The sequence below is a fragment of the Diprion similis genome, chromosome 3, assembly GCF_021155765.1.
Source record: "Diprion similis isolate iyDipSimi1 chromosome 3, iyDipSimi1.1, whole genome shotgun sequence".
NCBI classification, from domain to species: Eukaryota; Metazoa; Arthropoda; class Insecta; order Hymenoptera; family Diprionidae; genus Diprion; species Diprion similis.
Genome location: NC_060107.1, coordinates 508,224 through 529,624, shown reverse-complemented (window position 1 = coordinate 529,624; position 21,401 = coordinate 508,224). Strand labels below are relative to the sequence as shown.

General features: G+C 41.0%; 1 protein-coding gene across 1 annotated transcript in view; it reads left to right on the top strand.

The window, feature by feature from the left end:
• Positions 1–18,872, top strand: part of LOC124404237 (titin-like) — a 63,672-nt gene extending 44,800 nt beyond the window's left edge. Inside the window, exons 23-46 of the mRNA XM_046878214.1 lie at positions 35–5,920; positions 5,972–9,416; positions 9,733–9,780; positions 9,878–9,991; positions 10,069–10,221; positions 10,382–10,745; positions 10,868–11,183; positions 11,286–11,574; positions 11,947–12,079; positions 12,156–12,592; positions 12,723–12,992; positions 13,130–13,511; positions 13,604–13,758; positions 13,849–14,139; positions 14,258–14,399; positions 14,489–14,758; positions 14,864–15,309; positions 15,397–15,699; positions 15,799–15,953; positions 16,062–16,212; positions 16,633–16,737; positions 16,847–17,044; positions 17,143–17,448; positions 17,580–18,872. Coding sequence (XP_046734170.1) covers positions 35–5,920; positions 5,972–9,416; positions 9,733–9,780; positions 9,878–9,991; positions 10,069–10,221; positions 10,382–10,745; positions 10,868–11,183; positions 11,286–11,574; positions 11,947–12,079; positions 12,156–12,592; positions 12,723–12,992; positions 13,130–13,511; positions 13,604–13,758; positions 13,849–14,139; positions 14,258–14,399; positions 14,489–14,758; positions 14,864–15,309; positions 15,397–15,699; positions 15,799–15,953; positions 16,062–16,212; positions 16,633–16,737; positions 16,847–17,044; positions 17,143–17,448; positions 17,580–17,782 — 14,562 coding nt within the window. The 3' untranslated portion in view covers positions 17,783–18,872. The remainder of the gene's footprint in view (positions 1–34; positions 5,921–5,971; positions 9,417–9,732; positions 9,781–9,877; positions 9,992–10,068; positions 10,222–10,381; positions 10,746–10,867; positions 11,184–11,285; positions 11,575–11,946; positions 12,080–12,155; positions 12,593–12,722; positions 12,993–13,129; positions 13,512–13,603; positions 13,759–13,848; positions 14,140–14,257; positions 14,400–14,488; positions 14,759–14,863; positions 15,310–15,396; positions 15,700–15,798; positions 15,954–16,061; positions 16,213–16,632; positions 16,738–16,846; positions 17,045–17,142; positions 17,449–17,579) is intronic.
• Positions 18,873–21,401: the final 2,529 nt, after the last annotated feature.

Below are 21,401 nucleotides of genomic sequence, written 5' to 3'. Positions count from 1 at the left end.
CAATTCAGGAGAATAACGGAGTCATATTCAACAGGTGGAAGTACTTGTTACCGGGGAAGAAGAAATCGTTGAAATCATTGAAACTCCTACGCGGAAAACGATCAAAAGAAAAAAGAAGCCAATTAAAGATGATGCTCCTGAAGAGGTAGTTGAAGAGGTGATTGAGAAACCAATAGAGGAAACCACTCTTATGGAAGAACAACAGATTGTCGAAATTGTAGAAACCCCAACACGAAAGGTTATCAAGAAGAAAAAGGCTATTGTCCGAGACGATGGCGTTCCAGATGAAGTCGTTGAAGAAATCGTAATCGAGAAGCCTGCCGAAGAAAAGGCAAAGCCTATTGTCGAAGATGAGGAGACTCTCCAGATCACAGAAGTAGATGTGAAGAAGGCAGGGAAGAAAAAGCCAACCAAAAAGACAGTCGTGGAAGAAGAGGAGATTATTGAAACGATTGAAACTCCAACAACAAAAACAATCAAAAAGAAGAAAAAGCCAACCAAAGAAGGTGCGCCTGAGGAAGTTATCGAAGAAGTTATCGAGAAACCACTCGAGGAGACCACAGTGATGGAGGAACAACAGATTGTGGAAATCGTGGAGACCCCGACAAGAAAGGTTATAAAGAAAAAGAAGGCTATTGTCCGAGACGATGGAGTTCCAGATGAAGTCGTTGAAGAAATCGTAATCGAGAAACCTGTTGAAGAAAAGGCAAAGCCTATTGTCGAAGATGAGGAGACTCTCCAGATTACAGAAATAGATGTGAAGAAGGCGCCGAAGAAAAAACCAATCAAAAAGACGGTCGTGGAAGAAGAAGAGATTATTGAGACGATTGAAACTCCAACAACAAAAACAATCAAAAAGAAGAAGAAGCCAACCAAAGAAGGTGCGCCTGAGGAGGTTATCGAAGAAGTTATTGAAAAGCCACTCGAGGAGACCACAGTGATGGAGGAACAACAGATTGTCGAAATCGTGGAGACCCCGACAAGAAAGGTTATAAAGAAAAAGAAGGCTGTTGTCCAAGACGATGGCGTTCCAGATGAAGTCGTTGAAGAAATCGTAATCGAGAAGCCTGTTGAAGAAAAGGCAAAGCCTATTGTCGAAGATGAGGAGACCATCCAGATCACGGAAGCAGATGTGAAGAAGGCACCGAAGAAAAAACCAATCAAAAAGACGGTCGTGGAAGAAGAGGAGATTATTGAAACGATTGAAACTCCAACAACAAAAACAATCAAAAAGAAGAAGAAGCCAACAAAGGAAGGTGCGTCTGAGGAGGTTATCGAAGAAGTTATTGAGAAACCAGTCGAGGAGACCATAGTGATGGAGGAACAACAGATTGTGGAAATCGTGGAGACGCCGACAAGAAAGGTTATAAAGAAAAAGAAAGCTATTGTCAGAGACGACGGCGTTCCAGACGAAATCGTTGAAGAAATCATAATCGAGAAGCCCACTGAAGAAAAGGCGAAGCCTATTGTCGAAGATGAGGAGACTATCCAGATCACAGAAGTAGATGTGAAGAAGGCACCGAAGAAAAAACCAACCAAAAAGACGGTCGTGGAAGAAGAGGAGATTATTGAAACGATTGAAACTCCAACAACGAAAACAATCAAAAAGAAGAAGAAGCCAACAAAGGAAGGTGCGCCTGAGGAGGTTATTGAAGAAGTTATTGAGAAGCCACTCGAGGAGACCACAGTGATGGAGGAACAACAGATTGTGGAAATCGTGGAAACCCCGACAAGAAAGGTGATAAAGAAAAAGAAGGCTGTTGTCCGAGATGATGGCGTTCCAGATGAAGTCGTTGAAGAAATCGTAATCGAGAAGCCCACTGAAGAAAAGGCGAAGCCTATTGTCGAAGATGAGGAGACTATCCAGATCACAGAAGTAGATGTGAAGAAGGCACCGAAGAAAAAACCAACCAAAAAGACGGTCGTGGAAGAAGAGGAGATTATTGAAACGATTGAAACTCCAACAACAAAAACAATCAAAAAGAAGAAGAAGCCAACAAAGGAAGGTGCGCCTGAGGAGGTTATTGAAGAAGTTATTGAAAAGCCACTCGAAGAGACCACAGTGATGGAGGAACAACAGATTGTGGAAATCGTGGAGACCCCGACAAGAAAGGTTATAAAGAAAAAGAAGGCTATTGTCCGAGACGATGGAGTTCCAGATGAAGTCGTTGAAGAAATCGTAATCGAGAAGCCTGCCGAAGAAAAGGCGAAACCTATTGTCGAAGATGAGGAGACCATCCAGATCACAGAAGTAAATGTGAAGAAGGCGCCGAAGAAAAAGTCAATCAAAAAGACGGTCGTGGAAGAAGAGATTATTGAAACGATTGAAACTCCAACAACAAAAACAATCAAAAAGAAGAAGAAGCCAACCAAGGAAGGTGCGCCTGAGGAGTTTATTGAAGAAGTTATTGAAAAGCCACTCGAGGAGACCACAGTGATGGAAGAACAACAGATTGTGGAAATTGTGGAGACGCCGACAAGAACGGTTATAAAGAAAAAGAAGGCTGTTATCCGAGATGATGGCGTTCCAGATGAAGTCGTTGAAGAAATCGTAATCGAGAAGCCTGCGGAAAAGAAGGCCAAGCCTGTTATCGAAGATGATGAGACCGTCCAGATTACAGAAGTAGAGGTGATGAAAGTTCCTGATAAGAAGAAGAAACCAAGAACCTCTAACGAAAAGCAGTCTTCAGAAGTTGTCCAAGATATGGTTCTAGAAGAACCTTTCAGAGAGACAGCTACACAGAATATTCTTTCAAAAGAGAGTATCGAGACGACGGAAGTCGTCCTTGGGACGTCTACACAAGAATTACCTGAAGACGAAAAACCAAGTCAAGAAGCAGCCATTCCAATTGAAGATCAGCCTGATAAGGTCACAATCACTGAAGTTTCTATCAAAAAAGCGCCCAAGAAAACAAATCAGCCTAAAGCGTCTCAGGTAGAGCAGCCTGCTGAGATTGTTGAGGACGTTACAACTGAAAAACCAACAGAAGAACAAGCTACGCCGGATATTTTTACGAAAGAGAGTATCGAAACAACTGAGGTTGTTCTGGGCTCGTCTACGCATGAATTACCGGAGGATGAAAAACCGAGCCAAGGAACAGCCAAGCCAGTTGAAGACCAGCCCCAAAAGGTCGAGATCACTGAAGTGCCTGTTAAGAAAGCGCCCAAGAAAACGAAGAAATCTAAAGCGTCAGAGGTAGAGCAGCCTGCTGAAGTTGTTGAGGATGTTACAACTGAAAAGCCGACAGAAGAACAAGCTACGGAAACCATTTTACCCAAAGAGAGTATTGAAACAACTGAAGTTATTCTGGAAACGTCTACTCAAGAATTACCTGAGGGCGAAAAACCGAACCAAGAAACAGCCAAGCCAGTTGAAGAGCAGCCCCACAAGGTCGAGATCAATGAAGTCCCTGTTAAGAAAGCGCCCAAGAAAACGAAGAAATCTAAAGCGTCAGAGGTGGAGCAGCCTGCTGAGGTTGTTGCGGACGTTACAACTGAAAAGCCGACAGAAGAACAAGCTACGGAAAACATTTTACCCAAAGAGAGTATTGAAACAACTGAGGTTGTTCTGGGAACGTCTACCCAAGAATTACCGGAAGACGAAAAACCGAGCCAAGAAACAGCCAAGCCAGTTGAAGACCAGCCTGATAAGGTCGAGATAACTGAAGTCCCTGTCAAGAAAGCGCCCAAGAAAACGAAAAAATCTAAAGCGTCAGAGTTGGAGCAGCCTGCTGAAGTTGTTCAGGACGTTACAACTGAAAAGCCAACAGAAGAACAAGCTACGGAAGACATTTTCCCTAAAGAAAGTATTGAAACAACTGAGGTTATTCTAGGAACGTCTACTCAAGAATTACCCAAAGACGAAAAACCGAGCCAAGAAACAGCCATGACAGTTGAAGACCAGCCTGAGAAAGTCACGATCAGTGAAGTGCCCGTTAAGAAAGCGCCCAAGAAAACAAAGAAATCTAAAGCATCAGAGGTGGAACAGCCTACTGAAGTTGTTGAGGACGTTACAAATGAAAAGCCGACAGAAGAACAAGCCACGGAAGACATTTTCCCCAAAGAGAGTATTGAAACAACTGAGGTTGTTCTGGGAACGTCTACTCAAGAATTACCCGAAGACGAAAAACCGAGCCAAGAAACAGCGATGCCAATTGAAGACCAGCCTGAGAAGGTCACGATCAGTGAAGTGCCCGTTAAGAAAGCGCCCAAGAAAACAAAGAAATCTAAAGCATCAGAGGTGGAACAGCCTACTGAAGTTGTTGAGGACGTTACAAATGAAAAGCCGACAGAAGAACAAGCCACGGAAGACATTTTCCCCAAAGAAAGTATTGAAACAACTGAGGTTATTCTAGGAACGTCTACTCAAGAATTACCCGAAGACGAAAAACCGAGCCAAGAAACAGCGATGCCAGTTGAAGACCAGCCTGATAAGGTCGAGATAACTGAAGTCCCTGTCAAGAAAGCGCCCAAGAAAACCAAGAAATCTAAAGCGTCAGAGGTGGAGCAGCCTGCTGAAGTTGTTGAGGATGTTATAACTGAAAAGCCAACAGAAGAACAAAAACCTTCTGAGGCGCCCGCTGAGGAAAAACCAGACGACTTTATTGGTGAAAAAGTCATTGAGCCTTCCGAAGAGCTTCCGGCAAAAAAAGTATTAAAAAAGAAGAAGAAGAAAACATCTCCGAAAAAAGAGGATATTGAATGGGTTGAACCAGAACCATACGAAAGACCAGTTCTTGAGCCGATGCCGGAGAAGATTCAGTGGGAGCCCAGATCAAAGACTGAAAAGAAACCTCAGCTTCCAAAGCTGCAAAAATTAGTGCCACAAAAAATCGAACGAACTGAAGTAAATCAACCAACAAAACTGAAATTTTTACGACCAGAAGATGAGCAGCCACAATTCGCAACAATCAAATTGAAAAAGGCAGCAATACCCAAAAAGAAGGAATCGAAGGGCGTGGTCATTCCAAAAATACTTCTTCGTAGTCGAATTACTTTCATAGATGATTATCCGCCCCAATTACAAAAACCAAAACTTGATACCCTTGAAGAAAATCCAGTTCAATGTGGGATTCTGTCCAGAAATACGAAAGAGGCACTTAAAGTGCTAAAACCAAAACAAAAGAAAGTCAAATTCACAGAAAAGAATGAGATAGACCTGGAGAAATTAGATCAAGAATTTGAAGAATTGAAAAAAGTACCGTTAGAAGAGATTGAGGATAAATCTGTCTACGAGCGTCAACCGAAGAAACCAAAGGAAAAGTCAGAAGAACCACAACCACTACGTGTCGGTAAGGGTCAAGTTTTAACATCAGAAGAACCGGAAATCGAGAAAATAAAATTGAAACAGATACCAGAAAAAATAGTTGAAGATATCAAAGAAATAAAGAAAGAACCTGTCAAAGAGGAACCTACAGAAGGAACCCTTGTAAAAGAAACACCTAAACCGCATACAACATTAGAACATGACGATTTCAATCCACTTGATTTCGAGCACCCGCAGATCGAAAAATATGTTCCTGACGAAATTGAACACCCTGCAAAACTTGAGCCCGAGCCTGAACAAAGGCAGCATCCAAAGCAAAAGAAAACAAAGCCAGATCAAGATATTGAACAGATTCCTCTAATAAAAGGTAAACCCAAATCTGATGCCCCAGAGGAAGGACCAGATGTTACATTTAGAATACCAACCTCTGAAAAGCCAGAGGAAGAACCAGAAACCATCAAGTTGAAGGGCTGGCAGAAAAACAAACCTGATAAGGAAGAAGTAGAAGGTCTTCCAGGTGATACGGCTGAACCAACGAAAAAAGTTCCAGTAGATGATGAAAGACCTGAAGACGAAGTAAAACAAGAAGATGAAGAAGTTTCGCCGAAAGTTACTCTGAAGAAGAAGCCGAAGAAAAAACCTATGGAAGAAGAGGTCAGTGACGAAATAACCATCAAGAAGCCTGTTCCAGAGGATGTGAAACAGGAAGAACCTGAAGAAGTTTCGCAGGAGGTAACCCTGAAAAAGAAGCCGAAGAAAAAACCTGTGAAAGAAGAGGCCAGTGACGAAGTGACGATCAAGAAGCCTGTTCCAGAGGATGTGAAACAGGAAGAACCAGAAGAAGTTTCGCAGGAAGTAATTCTGAAGAAGAAGCCGAAGAAAAAACCTGTGGAAGAAGAGGCCAGTCACGAAGTGACGATCAAGAAGCCTGTTCCAGAGGATGTGAAACAAGAAGAACCTGAAGAAGTTTCGCAGGAAGTAACTCTGAAGAAAAAGCCAAAGAAAAAACCTGTGGAAGAAGAGGCCAGTGACGAAGTGACGATCAAGAAACCTGTTCCAGAGGACGTGAAACAAGAAGAACCTGAAGAAGTTTCGCAGGAAGTAACTCTGAAGAAGAAGCCAAAGAAAAAACCTATGGAAGAAGAGGCCAGTGACGAAGTGACGATCAAGAAGCCTGTTCCAGAGGATGTGAAACAGGAAGAACCTGAAGAAGTTTCGCAGGAAGTAATTCTGAAGAAGAAGCCAAAGAAAAAACCTGTGGAAGAAGAGGCCAGTGACGAAGTGACGATCAAGAAGCCTGTTCCAGAGGATGTGAAACGAGAAGAACCTGAAGAACTTTCGCAGGAAGTAACTCTGAAGAAAAAGCCGAAGAAAAAACCTGTGGAAGAAGAGGCCAGTGACGAAGTGACGATCAAGAAACCTGTTCCAGAGGACGTGAAACAGGAAGAACCTGAAGAAGTTTCGCAGGAAGTAATTCTAAAGAAGAAGCCTAAGAAAAAACCTGTGGAAGAAGAGGCCAGTGACGAAGTGACGATCAAGAAGCCTGTTCCAGAGGATGTGAATCGAGAAGAACCTGAAGAAGTTTCGCAGGAAGTAACTCTGAAGAAAAAGCCGAAGAAAAAACCTGTGGAAGAAGAGGCCAGTGACGAAGTGACGATCAAGAAACCTGTTCCAGAGGACGTGAAACAGGAAGAACCTGAAGAAGTTTCGCAGGAAGTAACTCTGAAGAAGAAGCCTAAGAAAAAACCTGTGGAAGAAGCGGCCAGTGACGAAGTGACGATCAAGAAGCCTGTTCCAGAGGATGTGAAACAGGAAGAACCTGAAGAAGTTTCGCAGGAAGTAATTCTGAAGAAGAAGCCAAAGAAAAAACCTGTGGAAGAAGAGGCCAGTGACGAAGTGACGATCAAGAAGCCTGTTCCAGAGGATGTGAAACGAGAAGAACCTGAAGAAGTTTCGCAGGAAGTAACTCTGAAGAAAAAGCCGAAGAAAAAACCTGTGGAAGAAGAGGCCAGTGACGAAGTGACGATCAAGAAGCCTGTTCCAGAGGATGTGAAACAGGAAGAACCTGAAGAAGTTTCGCAGGAAGTAATTCTGAAGAAGAAGCCAAAGAAAAAACCTGTGGAAGAAGAGGCCAGTGACGAAGTGACGATCAAGAAGCCTGTTCCAGAGGATGTGAAACGAGAAGAACCTGAAGAAGTTTCGCAGGAAGTAACTCTGAAGAAAAAGCCGAAGAAAAAACCTGTGGAAGAAGAGGCCAGTGACGAAGTGACGATCAAGAAGCCTGTTCCAGAGGATGTGAAACAGGAAGAACCTGAAGAAGTTTCGCAGGAAGTAATTCTGAAGAAGAAGCCAAAGAAAAAACCTGTGGAAGAAGAGGCCAGTGACGAAGTGACGATCAAGAAGCCTGTGCCTGAGGATGTGAAACAAGAAGAACCTGAAGAAGTTTCGCAGCAGGTAACCCTGAAGAAGAAAACTAAGAAAAAGCCTGTGGAAGAGGAGGCCAGTGACGAAGTGACGATCAAGAAGCCTGTGCCTGAGGATGTGAAACAAGAAGAACCTGAAGAAGTTTCGCAGCAGGTAACCCTGAAGAAGAAAACGAAGAAAAAGCCTGTGGAAGAGGAGGCCAGTGACGAAGTGACGATCAAGAAGCCTGTGCCTGAGGATGTGAAACAAGAAGAACCTGAAGAAGTTTCGCAGCAGGTAACCCTGAAGAAGAAAACGAAGAAAAAGCCTGTGGAAGAGGAGGCCAGTGACGAAGTGACGATCAAGAAGCCTGTGCCTGAGGATGTGAAACAAGAAGAACCTGAAGAAGTTTCGCAGCAGGTAACCCTGAAGAAGAAAACGAAGAAAAAGCCTGTGGAAGAGGAGGCCAGTGACGAAGTGACGATCAAGAAGCCTGTGCCTGAGGATGTGAAACAAGAAGAACCTGAAGAAGTTTCGCAGCAGGTAACCCTGAAGAAGAAAACGAAGAAAAAGCCTGTGGAAGAGGAGGCCAGTGACGAAGTGACGATCAAGAAGCCTGTGCCTGAGGATGTGAAACAAGAAGAACCTGAAGAAGTTTCGCAGCAGGTAACCCTGAAGAAGAAAACGAAGAAAAAGCCTGTGGAAGAGGAGGCCAGTGACGAAGTGACGATCAAGAAGCCTGTGCCTGAGGATGTGAAACAAGAAGAACCTGAAGAAGTTTCGCAGCAGGTAACCCTGAAGAAGAAAACGAAGAAAAAGCCTGTGGAAGAGGAGGCTAGTGACGAAGTGACGATCAAGAAGTCTGTGCCTGAGGATGTGAAACAAGAAGAACCTGAAGAAGTTTCGCAGCAGGTAACGCTGAAGAAGAAAACGAAGAAAAAGCCTGTGGAAGAGGAGGCCAGTGACGAAGTCACGATCAAGAAGCCTGTTCCACAGGATGTACAACAAAAAGAAACGGAAGAAGTCTCGCAGCAGGTAACTCTCAAGAAGCCTAAAAAGAAATCTATCGAAGAAGAGGCCGAAGAGTTGACTATACGCAAACTTGAAGAAATCGAAAATATACAACGCGAAGAAGAAGTTGTTGAAGAATTTACTATAAAAAGAAGGCCGCCCAAAACCTTACCGAAACCTATCGAAGAAATATACGAAGATGTTACGTTACGTAAACTAAGGCCAAAGCGAAAACCCAGACCAGATGTTAAGGAGATAACTGAAGTCGAGAATGTCACCTTCAGACCTCGCACTACAAAAACAAAAGAGGATGTTGAACAAGAATTCAAAATCTCTCTAAACACCTACGAGGAAGAAGATATCACAATGTCTGGGAAAGTTCGTCTAAAACCAAAACATCGTCCACTCACATATTCCGAAGAAGCGGGAGAGGAAACGATTCGTATTATGCAAGAAGTCGAAGATGACGGTGGGCCGATCATTGAAGAGATTATTGACGACAGTGAAGAAGAAGTCAAGGATGAATATAGTATAGAAGAACTGGACGTTGATGAATTCAACTTACCTCTGAAGCGCAAAACCAAAAAGAAGCAGAGGCCTTATTCTGTTGAAGAAATTGAAGAGAATGACGTCAATCTAAAATTAAAACGTGATCGAAAATACTCGTATGAGGAAACAGACGAATCATTAGCTTTGAAACTGAAGGCAAGAAGACGTGTATCCACTTACGACGAAGGTTCGAACAATTTAATATCTCTATTTCAGAACAACTGCTTACATAGAAATGCTTGCAGCTACAGAAAACCAGTAGCATGATACAAAATCATATAGATTGCTATTAACATACAGCTGGCACTCCTACGATGCGTGAGTACATCTAACACGATTAAATAAAGACTCAATATTCAATTATTTGTAGTCGACTGATTGAAAAGCATATCGGTATAAGTCATATCTGGTTATAATAACGTGATTCTTGGGATTTGCATGATATTTCACCCTTTAAGAGTACGTAAGTGTAATTAGGAAACGTCTTTTTCACTTGTTTTCAGAAGAAGCAACTCTAAGTATTACGAAAGAAGGGAACATATCAGAAGAGGGTAAGTGCAGGTGCTTTTGTAAAAGTGCTTTATTCAAGTGAAATTCCCCATTTACAACACGTCTTAATATTATCTAACGCAAATATGACATTCTCAGATGAAACGGAATACGTTGTCCGGAACGGAGACATGATGTTCTCAATATGCTCATATGTTGCTGAAACCGATGAAGCCATCAACTTGGTCGAAGGAGAGAAAGTCTACATCATTGGTATGTATCTAATCCATCGGCCACGGGAGTTAAATATGAGCATCCTCGTTCTGACACACATTGAATTATTTTTACAGAACATACCAATTCGGACTGGTGGTTTGTTAAAAAGCATTTGACTGAAGAAAAAGGCTGGGTGCCGGCACAGTATCTTCTTAACGGACCACAGTACACAATTTATCTTCAGCGTAAGCTACACGAGAAAATCGACAAGTTACCAGTCTTCGAAAGTAAGTACCTCGTGACCAATATTTCTTTTCTTGTGAAAACCTTATAAGAGAAGGTTCCTTATAAAAATAAAAAGTAGCTAAATAAGTATCAACGGGAACACTTACGACACTTTGCTTCGGGTCCATGCACTTATTCTCAAAAACAAAATTATTCTTTCAGAACCTGGCCCTGGAGAAAAGGCATCTGCACCGAGATTTATTGAAAAACTCCAACCAAAACATACCCCAGATGGTTATACAGTTCAATTTGAATGCCAAGTGGAAGGAATACCACGTCCACAAATCACGTGGTTCCGTCAAACAGCCATTATCAAACCATCGCCAGACTTCCAGATTTACTACGACGATGATAACGTCGCGACCCTCATTATTCGCGAAGTCTTCCCTGAAGATGCCGGAACATTTACTTGTGTAGCCAAGAACGCTGCAGGATTCGCTTCAAGTACCACGGAACTGATTGTTGAAGCACCGTTATCTGACCACGGATCAGATATGACTGGCTTATCCAGGAAGAGCCTCTCAAGGTACGTAGTGCAAAATCTACTATTGAATCTCGTTGATGTTGGTAGATTCAAGAAAATGAATCGTAGAAGAAGTAAAATAAATGGATAAAATAATATTTTACTAATGATATATTTATCCTCAGGGAATCTTCGCTTGCTGACATCTTGGAAGGTATACCACCGACCTTCTCTCGTAAACCAAAGGCAAAATGTGTTAACACGGGAGACGATGTGGTATTGGAATGCCGTTTAGTCGCCGTCCCCGAACCGGAAATAACTTGGTACTACGAGGAAACTGAAATTACGACAAAGGATAATGTGACTGTCGTCACCGAAAGTGATATGCACATGTATTGTAGCGTAATGAAGATCACGAAAGTGAAGAAAACTCAAGAGGGTCGCTATAAAATCGTGGCTAAGAATAGAGAGGGAGAAGCAACTATCGAAATACCATTGAAGGTACCATATTAACCTTGATAATCCACTCTTCTGCAACGGAATCTCATTAATTCAAACCGCGTAAAAATTTATTCTTTGTATTTATATCGTTACATTGCATAGGTTCAAACTGGTGAAAAAGAACCACCTGAAATCTTGGAACCGTTGAAACCTTACGTCATTCGCGAAGGGGAAACAGTGGTGCTCTTCACTCAGATCATAGGTAATCCAAAACCACAGCTTACTTGGTACAAGGACGGGAAACCTTTGAAGGGAGTTACCGCTAAGCGAGAGGGCGACACCACTACATTGACCTTGATCCAACCGAAGCTGCATGATACCGGCGAATACTCTGTAATTGCTAAAAATGAACGAGGAACGGCCGAAACGCGTGCAACGCTAACAGTCGAAGGTAAGACCAAAATATGAAAACAACAATAACACAATCATAGCGTAAAGTGATTGCATGTGACTCGATCAAATAATCTATCGCCTATTTTTAACTGCTCATAAATACACTGAATGTTTCTGTTTTCAATAACAAATGCACAGTAAATTTTTCTGCTCATAAAATGCTTAGCTAACATTACAGCTGCTCTAAGCTCGGCAGATCTTAAGCCCGCACCTGCTATAGATGCAATCTATCCAGCAGATGAGAAATCGCCACACATCTCACGCAACGGTATGCTTTTAAATGCTTGGATTGTTTTCTTGTCTTGAATTATGATTCTAAAACTCATCAGTCCGAGCGACAATTGATTGACACTGTAATTATATTTCACAGAAACTCCAAGTGGTGCTCCAGAACCACCGTTGTTTACTGAACGGTTCCAAGAACAGACTGTTCCCGAGAAGGGTTCCGTTAAATTGACAGCTAAAGTAACTGGAAATCCTGTACCAGAAATTACCTGGTTGAGGTACATGATTCAGCTTATCATTAATTATGTTTCAAAGGTTCCATTGATACGGTAACACCTTTGCCTATTTTTTCAGAAATAACAAGCCCCTGGAACCATCTTCAAACGTCAAGGAAACTTACGACGGAGAAAACATCACCCTTGAAATTAAGAATGCAGACTCTGAAGTTGACGCTGGCGATTATAAGTGCATCGCCAGTAATCCAGTTGGAAAAACATCGCATGGAGCTAAGATCACCGTGGATGTTGACAAAGTCATCTTCACTAAGAACCTTGAAGAGAACGTTCAAGTCGACGAGTATAGACCGCTTGAACTTACTTGCGAAACTTCACATACCGTTTCGACAACTTGGTGGCACAATGAAAAGGAAATCAGTGGCATGGATCACAGAGAAATTATCCAGGAAGGACGGTCTCATAGATTACATATAAAGAAAACTAGCCCTACAGATGAAGGCGTTTACAAGTGTACCGTCAAACAACAGAGTACATCCAGCACTGTGGTGATCAGAGGTAAGAATAAGGGCATACCCCCATGTTAGTATTAAGTGAAAAACGAATCCCATATGGATACATCGAAATCATGCTATCACTTTCATAACGGCATAGTTTAATGATCATTGAATGCTCATTCTTCAAACAGCCACAAAACCAGAATTTGTAAGGAAACTCCAAGACTTCGAGGTGAAGGAACGTGACGTAGCGATTCTTGAAGTTGAAATAACTTCACAAACGGCTGAAGTTACCTGGCATAAAGATGGCGAACCACTCAAGCCGAAAAAACAGAAACTTGAATTTGTTAAGGATGGCACTGTAAGGAAACTTCTGATTAGAAGCACTTCGGTGCACGATGAAGGAGAATACACGTGTTCCTTATTAGACCAAGAGTGCACAGCAGAAGTTACCGTCGTTGGTAAGTATTTGACTTTTACAACTTACCGTGTAATTGGCATTTTTCAATTTAGTATTTTAAAATACAAGTAAGGCTACAGCTAATCGAGTACTTATGTGAAATAACCATCAATTTATCAAATTTTCTCTAAATTTCAGAACTGCCACCAGAAATTATCACCAAAATGCAGGACGTCACTATAGCTAAAGGAGAAAAAGCTATGTTTGAAATTGAACTAACTAAAGGTGATGCATTGGTTCGCTGGTTCAAGGACGGTGAAGAATTACAGTTTTCCGAACACGTCCAACTATCCATCGATGGCAAGAGACAGAAACTTAAAATTTACAAGTCAGAGCTCACCGACGCAGGAGTATACTCTTGCCAAGTCGGTGAACAAACTTCGAAAGCAAAATTGACGGTTGAAGAGCCTGGAGTAGATTTCATAACCAGATTACCAGACGTTACACTGGTACCATTGAATTCAGATGCCCCATTCGTTATTGAACTCTCGAGACCAAATGTACCGGTAAAATGGTTCAAGTGAGTCACCTTATTATAGACAACATACTTTAGCTGTCGTGTTAAGTTATCAAGATAGTATAGTTGTATTAATAATCTATTTCTACAATCAGGAAAGGAAAAGAAATTAAGGAATCACCGAAATATATCATCATAGACGAGGGTACGGTGAAAAAGTTGATTGTCAAGAAATGTACTATTGAAGATACTATGGAATACAGTGCGGTGGCAATGAATATGAAAACATCGTCAAAAATGAAAGTCGAAGGTCAGTGTTGAATATTGAATTGTAATAGGTTTAACGTATCAATGTTCGAGAATCTGATGGTTAACATTTTGCAAAAACTTTCCATTATAGTGGTTGAAACGCCACCAAAAATAAGCATGGACGCGCCCAAAGAGTACCGTGTCAAGAAAGACGACGACGTCAATATTACTGTCAAATACACTGCCACGCCTAAACCTACAACCGAATGGTCAGTCAACGGCAAGGTAGTTCCCAAATCGAAACGAATTACGCCCACTACTGATGATGAATCAGCAACTCTGACCATCAAAAAAGTGCAGGAAGACGATATCGGTAATTACAAATTGAAATTGACCAATGGCTGTGGAGAAGCCAGCACTGACATCAAACTCATCATTATGCGTAAGTTATGTTATTCTTAAATATTACCCTAGGTGCAACTAGGCATCATTATCGAGCTGATGTAGTTTCAGTCGAGACGACGTTATTCTACATTTAAATTTGTTACATGTGTCCTTAGAGGTGCCAAGTACACCAGGTATTCCAGAACTCCTGGAAGTGACTGACGACAGCATAACTCTTCACTGGAAAGCGCCTGACTTTGATGGAAACACTCCGATTACCGAATACATTCTCGAGTACCACGATCGAGATGACTTCTCGTAAGTTATTTAATATGAACCACAAAACTTGACTTTGGAGTTACAGTTTCAAACTCTATGATTTCATTGCAATGGTGTACAATTCACAGATGGATCAGGAATTCGCAAAAGATCATAGAAACAACCCACAAGGTAACGGAACTGGTGACAAATAAGGAATATATGTTCCGCGTGACAGCTGTGAACACTGTCGGTCCTAGCGACCCGTCCCATAACACGAGGTACTTGAAGATCGCGAAGCCTGTGGCAGCTGAAGCACCAGTAATTTTAGAGCCACTGAACAGCGTTACAACTGGATTGAAGCAAACCGTATCTCTATCCTGTGTAATCGGTGGAATTCCAACACCTAAGATCACATGGTAACTAAAGCTTTTCATATTTTCTGTACTTGAATTTACTGGGTCAGAATATCTTCTACGGTATTGATTTGAAGACCGACGACGACTGTATAACTTTCATTACAGGATGAAAAATGGAAATCCGTTTAAGAATGCCAATATCACGTATGAAAATCGGGTGGCAAAGTATACCATTAAAGAAACAACAGAAACTTCGGGCGCTACCTTTACCGTTAAAGCTGAAAACGATGCTGGAACGGCCGAGACAACGTGTGAACTTAAAATACAGGAGCCTCCTACCCTGAATTTCGATGAAACCTTGGCGACTCAACAACTGCGAGTAACAAGCCAGTGGAAAATAAATGTCGAAGCTGCAGGATTCCCGCAGCCGCAAATTTCGTGGATCAAAAATGGAAAGACGATCACAGAGAAACAAGTTTCAGTTTACAACGAAGAAACAACTTCAACGATCACGATATATTCAGTAGTACGAGAAGATACAGGAACTTACACAGTTACAGCATCCAATGAAGCGGGTAGCACGTCCGTCGAAATGTACCTCCGAGTCATAGGTACTTTACTTTTTTTTATTCATTCAAATTATATAACGCTGAGAAATTCATTTTAATTTCCATTCTGTGTAACTATTTATCCAATAGACAAGCCAAGCAAACCACGTGGTCCCATAGTAATGCGAGACATCAGACAAGACCAAATCACCATAGAGTGGAAACCACCTGCAGATGACGGAGGTCTCGAGCTTAGTAAATACACGATCGAAAAGTGTGAGCCGGAAAAAATGGTGTGGATGAAGGTATCTGACGTCGAAAAGGACGCTGAGTCTTATTGCATACAAAAATTGCAGCAAGATTCGGAATACTTGTTCCGAGTTGTCGCTAAAAACCCTGTCGGATCGTCAGAACCACTGGAATCGGAACCAGTCGCGATTAAACCTTCATTCGGTGAGTAGAAAAAGTAAAAACGAATATGTATATATCCATGTTATCATTTCATTTCAAAGATGAGATTAAATTACAATTTTTTGAATATAATTGCTATAGAAAAACCAGGACCACCCCGAGGACCTCTCGACGTCTCGGGAATGACGAAAACTTCCTTCACCATAAAGTGGCAGCCACCAGAGAATGACGGAGGTTCGCCGATCATAGAGTACATTGTCGAGATGAAGGAAGTATCTAAGAAAGCATGGCAGAAGGTAAATATTCTTAAATGAAACGTTTAGTGATCTTTTTATTCCAAAGTGTCATTATCATCCAAGCATTTGCACATGGGAGCCAAATTATAAAAAAAAATCTATTTAAAGATCGGCAGCACACAGGGAGAGATGACAAATATTATCGTGTCAGATGTCAAGACAGACACTTCCTACAACTTTAGAATAACCGCACGTAACAGTATAGGTAGCGGACCACCATATTTACCAGAAGAGCCCATCACAGCTGGTAAACGCATCAGTAAGTCCATCGAAGAATTGAAAATTACTGGCTCTACTTGATACTGCGCATTATTCTTATCTTGACAATGCTTTTTAACAAAACGCTTCGCTTACTAATTTTTCGCTTTCCTTTCTACGTAGAAATAACCAAGCTTACTGAAAGTACAATGTATGCTTTACTTGGCATATTTCCAACGACTAAAGTTGTAACAAGTAAAAGTAAGTTCATGGAATAGTATCATTTTATTGAATTCCTTTCCCTGAACAAGTATCATTTGACGTTCTATATTCATATTACTTTGAATACTGAACATTAAATAATTAATTATGTGCTTTGGCTCATATTAACACACTCCCATCGAAGCTAAGCTCTTTGTCTGTATTCTTTCTTTATATATTAAACCAATAATAAACCAATTAAATATCTCATCATTTTCAGCACCACCTTCATGCCCGCTGAACCTACAAGTGACTGGTATAACTAGTCGAAGTGCAACCCTGACATGGGCGCCACCAGCCAGCACAGGAGGAACAGAGCTTACAGGTAAGATCTTGACCACGTAGAGTAAATGATGAGTTCAAACGATGACTAAAAGAATCAGGTTCTCTTATTGCGGAACGACGTGTTCATCTATGAATTTGTTCCTCGGCAGGCTACGTGGTCGAGAAGAGAACAATGAGTGGTAAGGGTGCGAAGTGGAGCAAAATAATCACGCTTGACGCTACAACGCATCAACATTGCATCGAGAATCTCAAAGAGAGTGAATTCATGTTCAGAGTATTTGCTGAAAATAGCATAGGCTTGAGTACACCGGCAACATCGGAAGCCGTTACTCTGAAAACACATGCAAGTGAGTGGTCACGATATTAGGACCATCCGGGAAATACTGGAAACATTGCGTTATGGGATACTATTTTTCGGGTATTCTGATGCTATGATCTGTTTCAGCTGTCCCGTCACCTCCAACGGCGCCACTCGAAATCCGGCAAATTGCTGGAAACACGATAGTCATCGAATGGGGCAGACCAGAGTCCGACGGCGGCGCACCGTTGGAGGGTTATAAAATCGCTATTAGAGATGTAAAGAAGACAATGTGGATGGAGGTTGGACGAGTTAACGCAGACATCCAGAAGCTCACCATCAAAGACCTTCAGGAGAACCATGAGTATCTGATCAGAATCTTTGCCAGAAACGAAGTGGGTCACAGCGAGCCATTGGAGTCTGAAGAACCATTCAAAGTCTTACCTGCTTCTGGTATGTATTATCTTCACACTATTTGCCATTGCTTAGTAAAGCGCCTGTTGATGTCAATTTTTATGTAAAAAAATCACGTAGTGTTTTCAAAAAATATCACCTGTTTTCATAAAATTCTTCCTCCCTCGCAGAATTGTCGGTCATCGAACCAGTTGCAGAAGCAACTGATAGAGGAGAAACAGCCTCTCTGAGTTATAGTACAGAAAACACAAGTTCCTGGCTCAGAGAACACAATATGGATGCCGATATTCATTCTTATGCAAGATTACGCCTACTACGGAAGGATGAGTACTTCTTCAGGATATGGCATTACGCTAATCAACTCTTTAAATAAGCATTTCTTTCGTACCTAATGAAAATAGTTGTGATCTTGTATTGCAATCAGAATCAACTGACAAAGCCATATCTACTAAATGAATGTTTTCGCCAACGGGGGCAATGAAACATTTAATCATCAAATCCTTCATTGTCACTGTTGCAATACAAAATCCATGTTCACGTAGACAAACGTCGGAAATAACCGACAACCTGAGAATGTAAATATTTTTTAAAGGACCAATCTTGAGAATTTTCTGACTTTTACCGACTAGAAATAAAAAACGAAACTTCTGCAACTCGCCGGATACTTTAATCATCTAAAAGGCTTAGGAGTTGCAGGTAATTTTTATAATCGTTGAAAAAATTGAATATTTTATTAATATTTATAGAAAATTTACCACAATATTCAGACGATGGACGTGTATCTATGAAGACTTGAAGATTACGTTCGAGGTCTACATTGATATATATATTCGCTGACAGTTACTTGCAAACAGATAAGACCTAAACTTCGTGAAGCTCTATATACGCAGAGCGTTGGTCTGTCAAAAAAACTGAAAAAAGCATGAGGACATTAGCAAATACCTTATGACTCGAGCCCGAAAATACAAATTTAATTATTATCCCCGAGACTTAATAAATATAACGAGTGCAAGAGTGATAAATGTGTACTAGCTTTGCACAGACATATGTTATTATGAGAGTTAGCGTGTTTGCGAATTATGAGGGAAAATTATTGTAAAGTATGTACAATGGTTATTGGATAAACCACATTTTATTTATATATTGGACATGAAAATTATTATTATTACAATTACTAAGTTCGTAATCGAGGATAAGTTTGTGAGAATTATATTAAGTATTTATTATAATAACAGTAAACACATATATATGTTGCTTTATACTTAAGTATAAACATATTATACGAATCTTATTATATTTTTAAGAAAACGATAGAAAATGGTGATATGCCACGTATGATTGGTAATAGAGACGTAAATATAGGTGCTTCAACATCAAAGCATTAACCAATCTTACGTCGCATGCCCATAATTATGAACAATGTAAAAATGTATTACATGTTAACAATAAATTGAACTTCAAAATTAATCTGTTTATGTGAGTAATAATTAGTGTGTACTAATCAAAGTGCTAGATTCGGATATACCTCGAACTGACTTGGGTTCATAGTAATGGAGGTTTGCCAGATGATACATATGGTCATGCCGAAAAATATTAGAAGCAATTGTCACATGATCAATACAGGAGACTGGAAACCGATATCTCAGCAAATTATGCATATATAAGATTTTCAATTGTCTGAAAAAACCTACAAAGAAATATAAGATCTGGGGTTCGGTGGATTTTTGTTTCAAATCTTATACTCACGTCTATGATTGATCAGATTAACCCGGCGCTCATAACGGTATAAAAATATGCGCATTTGTTTTCAAACGCAAAATTACATAGATCAGTAGCAAAGTGAATTTGTTGCAAAGTTTTGTGGATATTTGCATGGAACACTCAACAGTTCAATTTTTTCGAATATTTGAAGGAAGAACTATTTCCTCTGAGAATCGACTCAATAGACGCTGTTTGGACTAATTGGACGATGAAGAAGCCTCAAATGACATCTATGGCATGCGATGGGAAATGCTAAAAATCTTTATCGTTTGTTTTTTCTTGCTGTAACTCGTAACCCGCTTGCTCGCAGTGCATTCAAATTGCAAGCAATCAATTCGCGTCGTAGGAATACGTGAAGATGGTGTGACAGAGAGTTGTTTCGAACTTTTCAAACTTTTCGAATTTTCACCACGTACCCGAGGGGGCTAGTCTTGAATTTTACAGGATAAAATATCTTTTGTCTTGAAATCGATTAGTGTGACCCTCTCTGGACTGATTAGATCCCAAGGGACTGAAATAACACATCAGAAAAAGCGTTTTTTAAGCTGTATTTTTACATGGGTGACTCGCAGCGTATTGGAGCTGCATTTGATCGATTTCTCTTGCGAAATAACGACAGACAAGTGCCTCGAGGTATTATTCGTAGGGCTTTTCAGAATCGTCAAAATTTTGACCAAAAATCCAAAGGGGTTAGCCTTATTTTTTTTCTCATTTTCAGAGCCGAAAATTTCTCGTTTCGGAATCGATTTGTATGACCCTTACCAGAGTAAATCGACCCCCAGGAACTCAAAAAACACATGCAAAAGAGCGTAGGACCAACAGCAGAAAAATGAGCACAAAAATCAGCAGTTTTCCGCCTGTAACTTCTTAGGCGTTGCTCGCAGCGTATTAAGACTGCGCCTAATCGATTCCTCTCGCAAAATTACGTCGGAATAGTGCCTGAGAAAAATAATCGCAGCACTTTTCAAACTCGTCGAAATTTTGGCCAAAAATCCAAAGGGGTTAGCCTTAGTTTTTTCCTCATTTTCAGAGCCGAAAATTTCTCGTTTCGGAATCGATTTGTATGACCCTTTCTAGAGTAAATCGACCCCCAGGAACTCAAAAAACACATGCAAGAGAGCGTAGGACCAACAGCAGAGAAATGAGCACAAAAATCAGCAGTTTTCCGCCTGTAACTTCTCAGGCGTTGCTCGCAGCGTATTGGGACTGCGCCCAATCGATTCCTCTCGCAAAATTACGGCGGAATAGTGCCTGAAAAAAATAATCGCAGCACTTTTCAAGCTCGTCGAAATTCTGGCCAAAAATCCAAAAGGGTTAGCCTTAGTTTTTTTCCTCATTTTGAGAGTCGAAAATTTCTCGTTCCGGAATCGATTTGTATGACCCTTTCTAGAGTAAATCGACCCCCAGGAACTCAAAAAACACATGCAAAAGAGCGTAGAACCAACAGCAGAGATATGACTACAAAAATCAGCAGTTTTTCGCCTGTAACTTCTTAGGCGTTGCTCGCAGCGTATTAAGACTGCGCCTAATCGATTCCTCTCGCGAAATTACGTCGGAATAGTGCCTGAAAAAAATAATCGCAGCACTTTTCAAACTTGTCGAAATTTTGACCAAAAATCCAAAGGGGTTAGCCTTAGTTTTTTCCTCATTTTCGGAGCCAAAAATTTCTCGTTTCGGAATCGATTTGTATGACCCTTTCTAGAGTAAATCGACCCCCAGGAACTCAAAAAACACATGCAAAAGAGCGTAGGACCAACAGCAGAGAAATGAGCACAAAAATCAGCAGTTTTCCGCCTGTAACTTCTCAGGCGTTGCTCGCAGCGTATTGGGACTGCGCTTAATCGATTCCTCTCGCAAAATTACGTCGGAATAGTGCCTGAGAAAAATAATCGCAGCCTTTTTCAAACTCGTCGAAATTTTGGCAAAAAATCCAAAGGGGTTAGCCTTAGTTTTTTCCTCATTTTCAGAGCCGAAAATTTCTCGTTTCGGAATCGATTTGTATGACCCTTACCAGAGTAAATCGACCCCCAGGAACTCAAAAAACACATGCAAAAGAGCGTAGGACCAACAGCAGAGAAATGAGCACAAAAATCAGCAGTTTTCCGCCTGTAACTTTTCAGGCGTTGCTCGCAGCGTATTGGGACTGCGCTTAATCGATTCCTCTCGCAAAATTACGTCGGAATAGTGTCTGAAAAAAATAATCGCAGCACTTTCCAAACTCGTCGGAATTC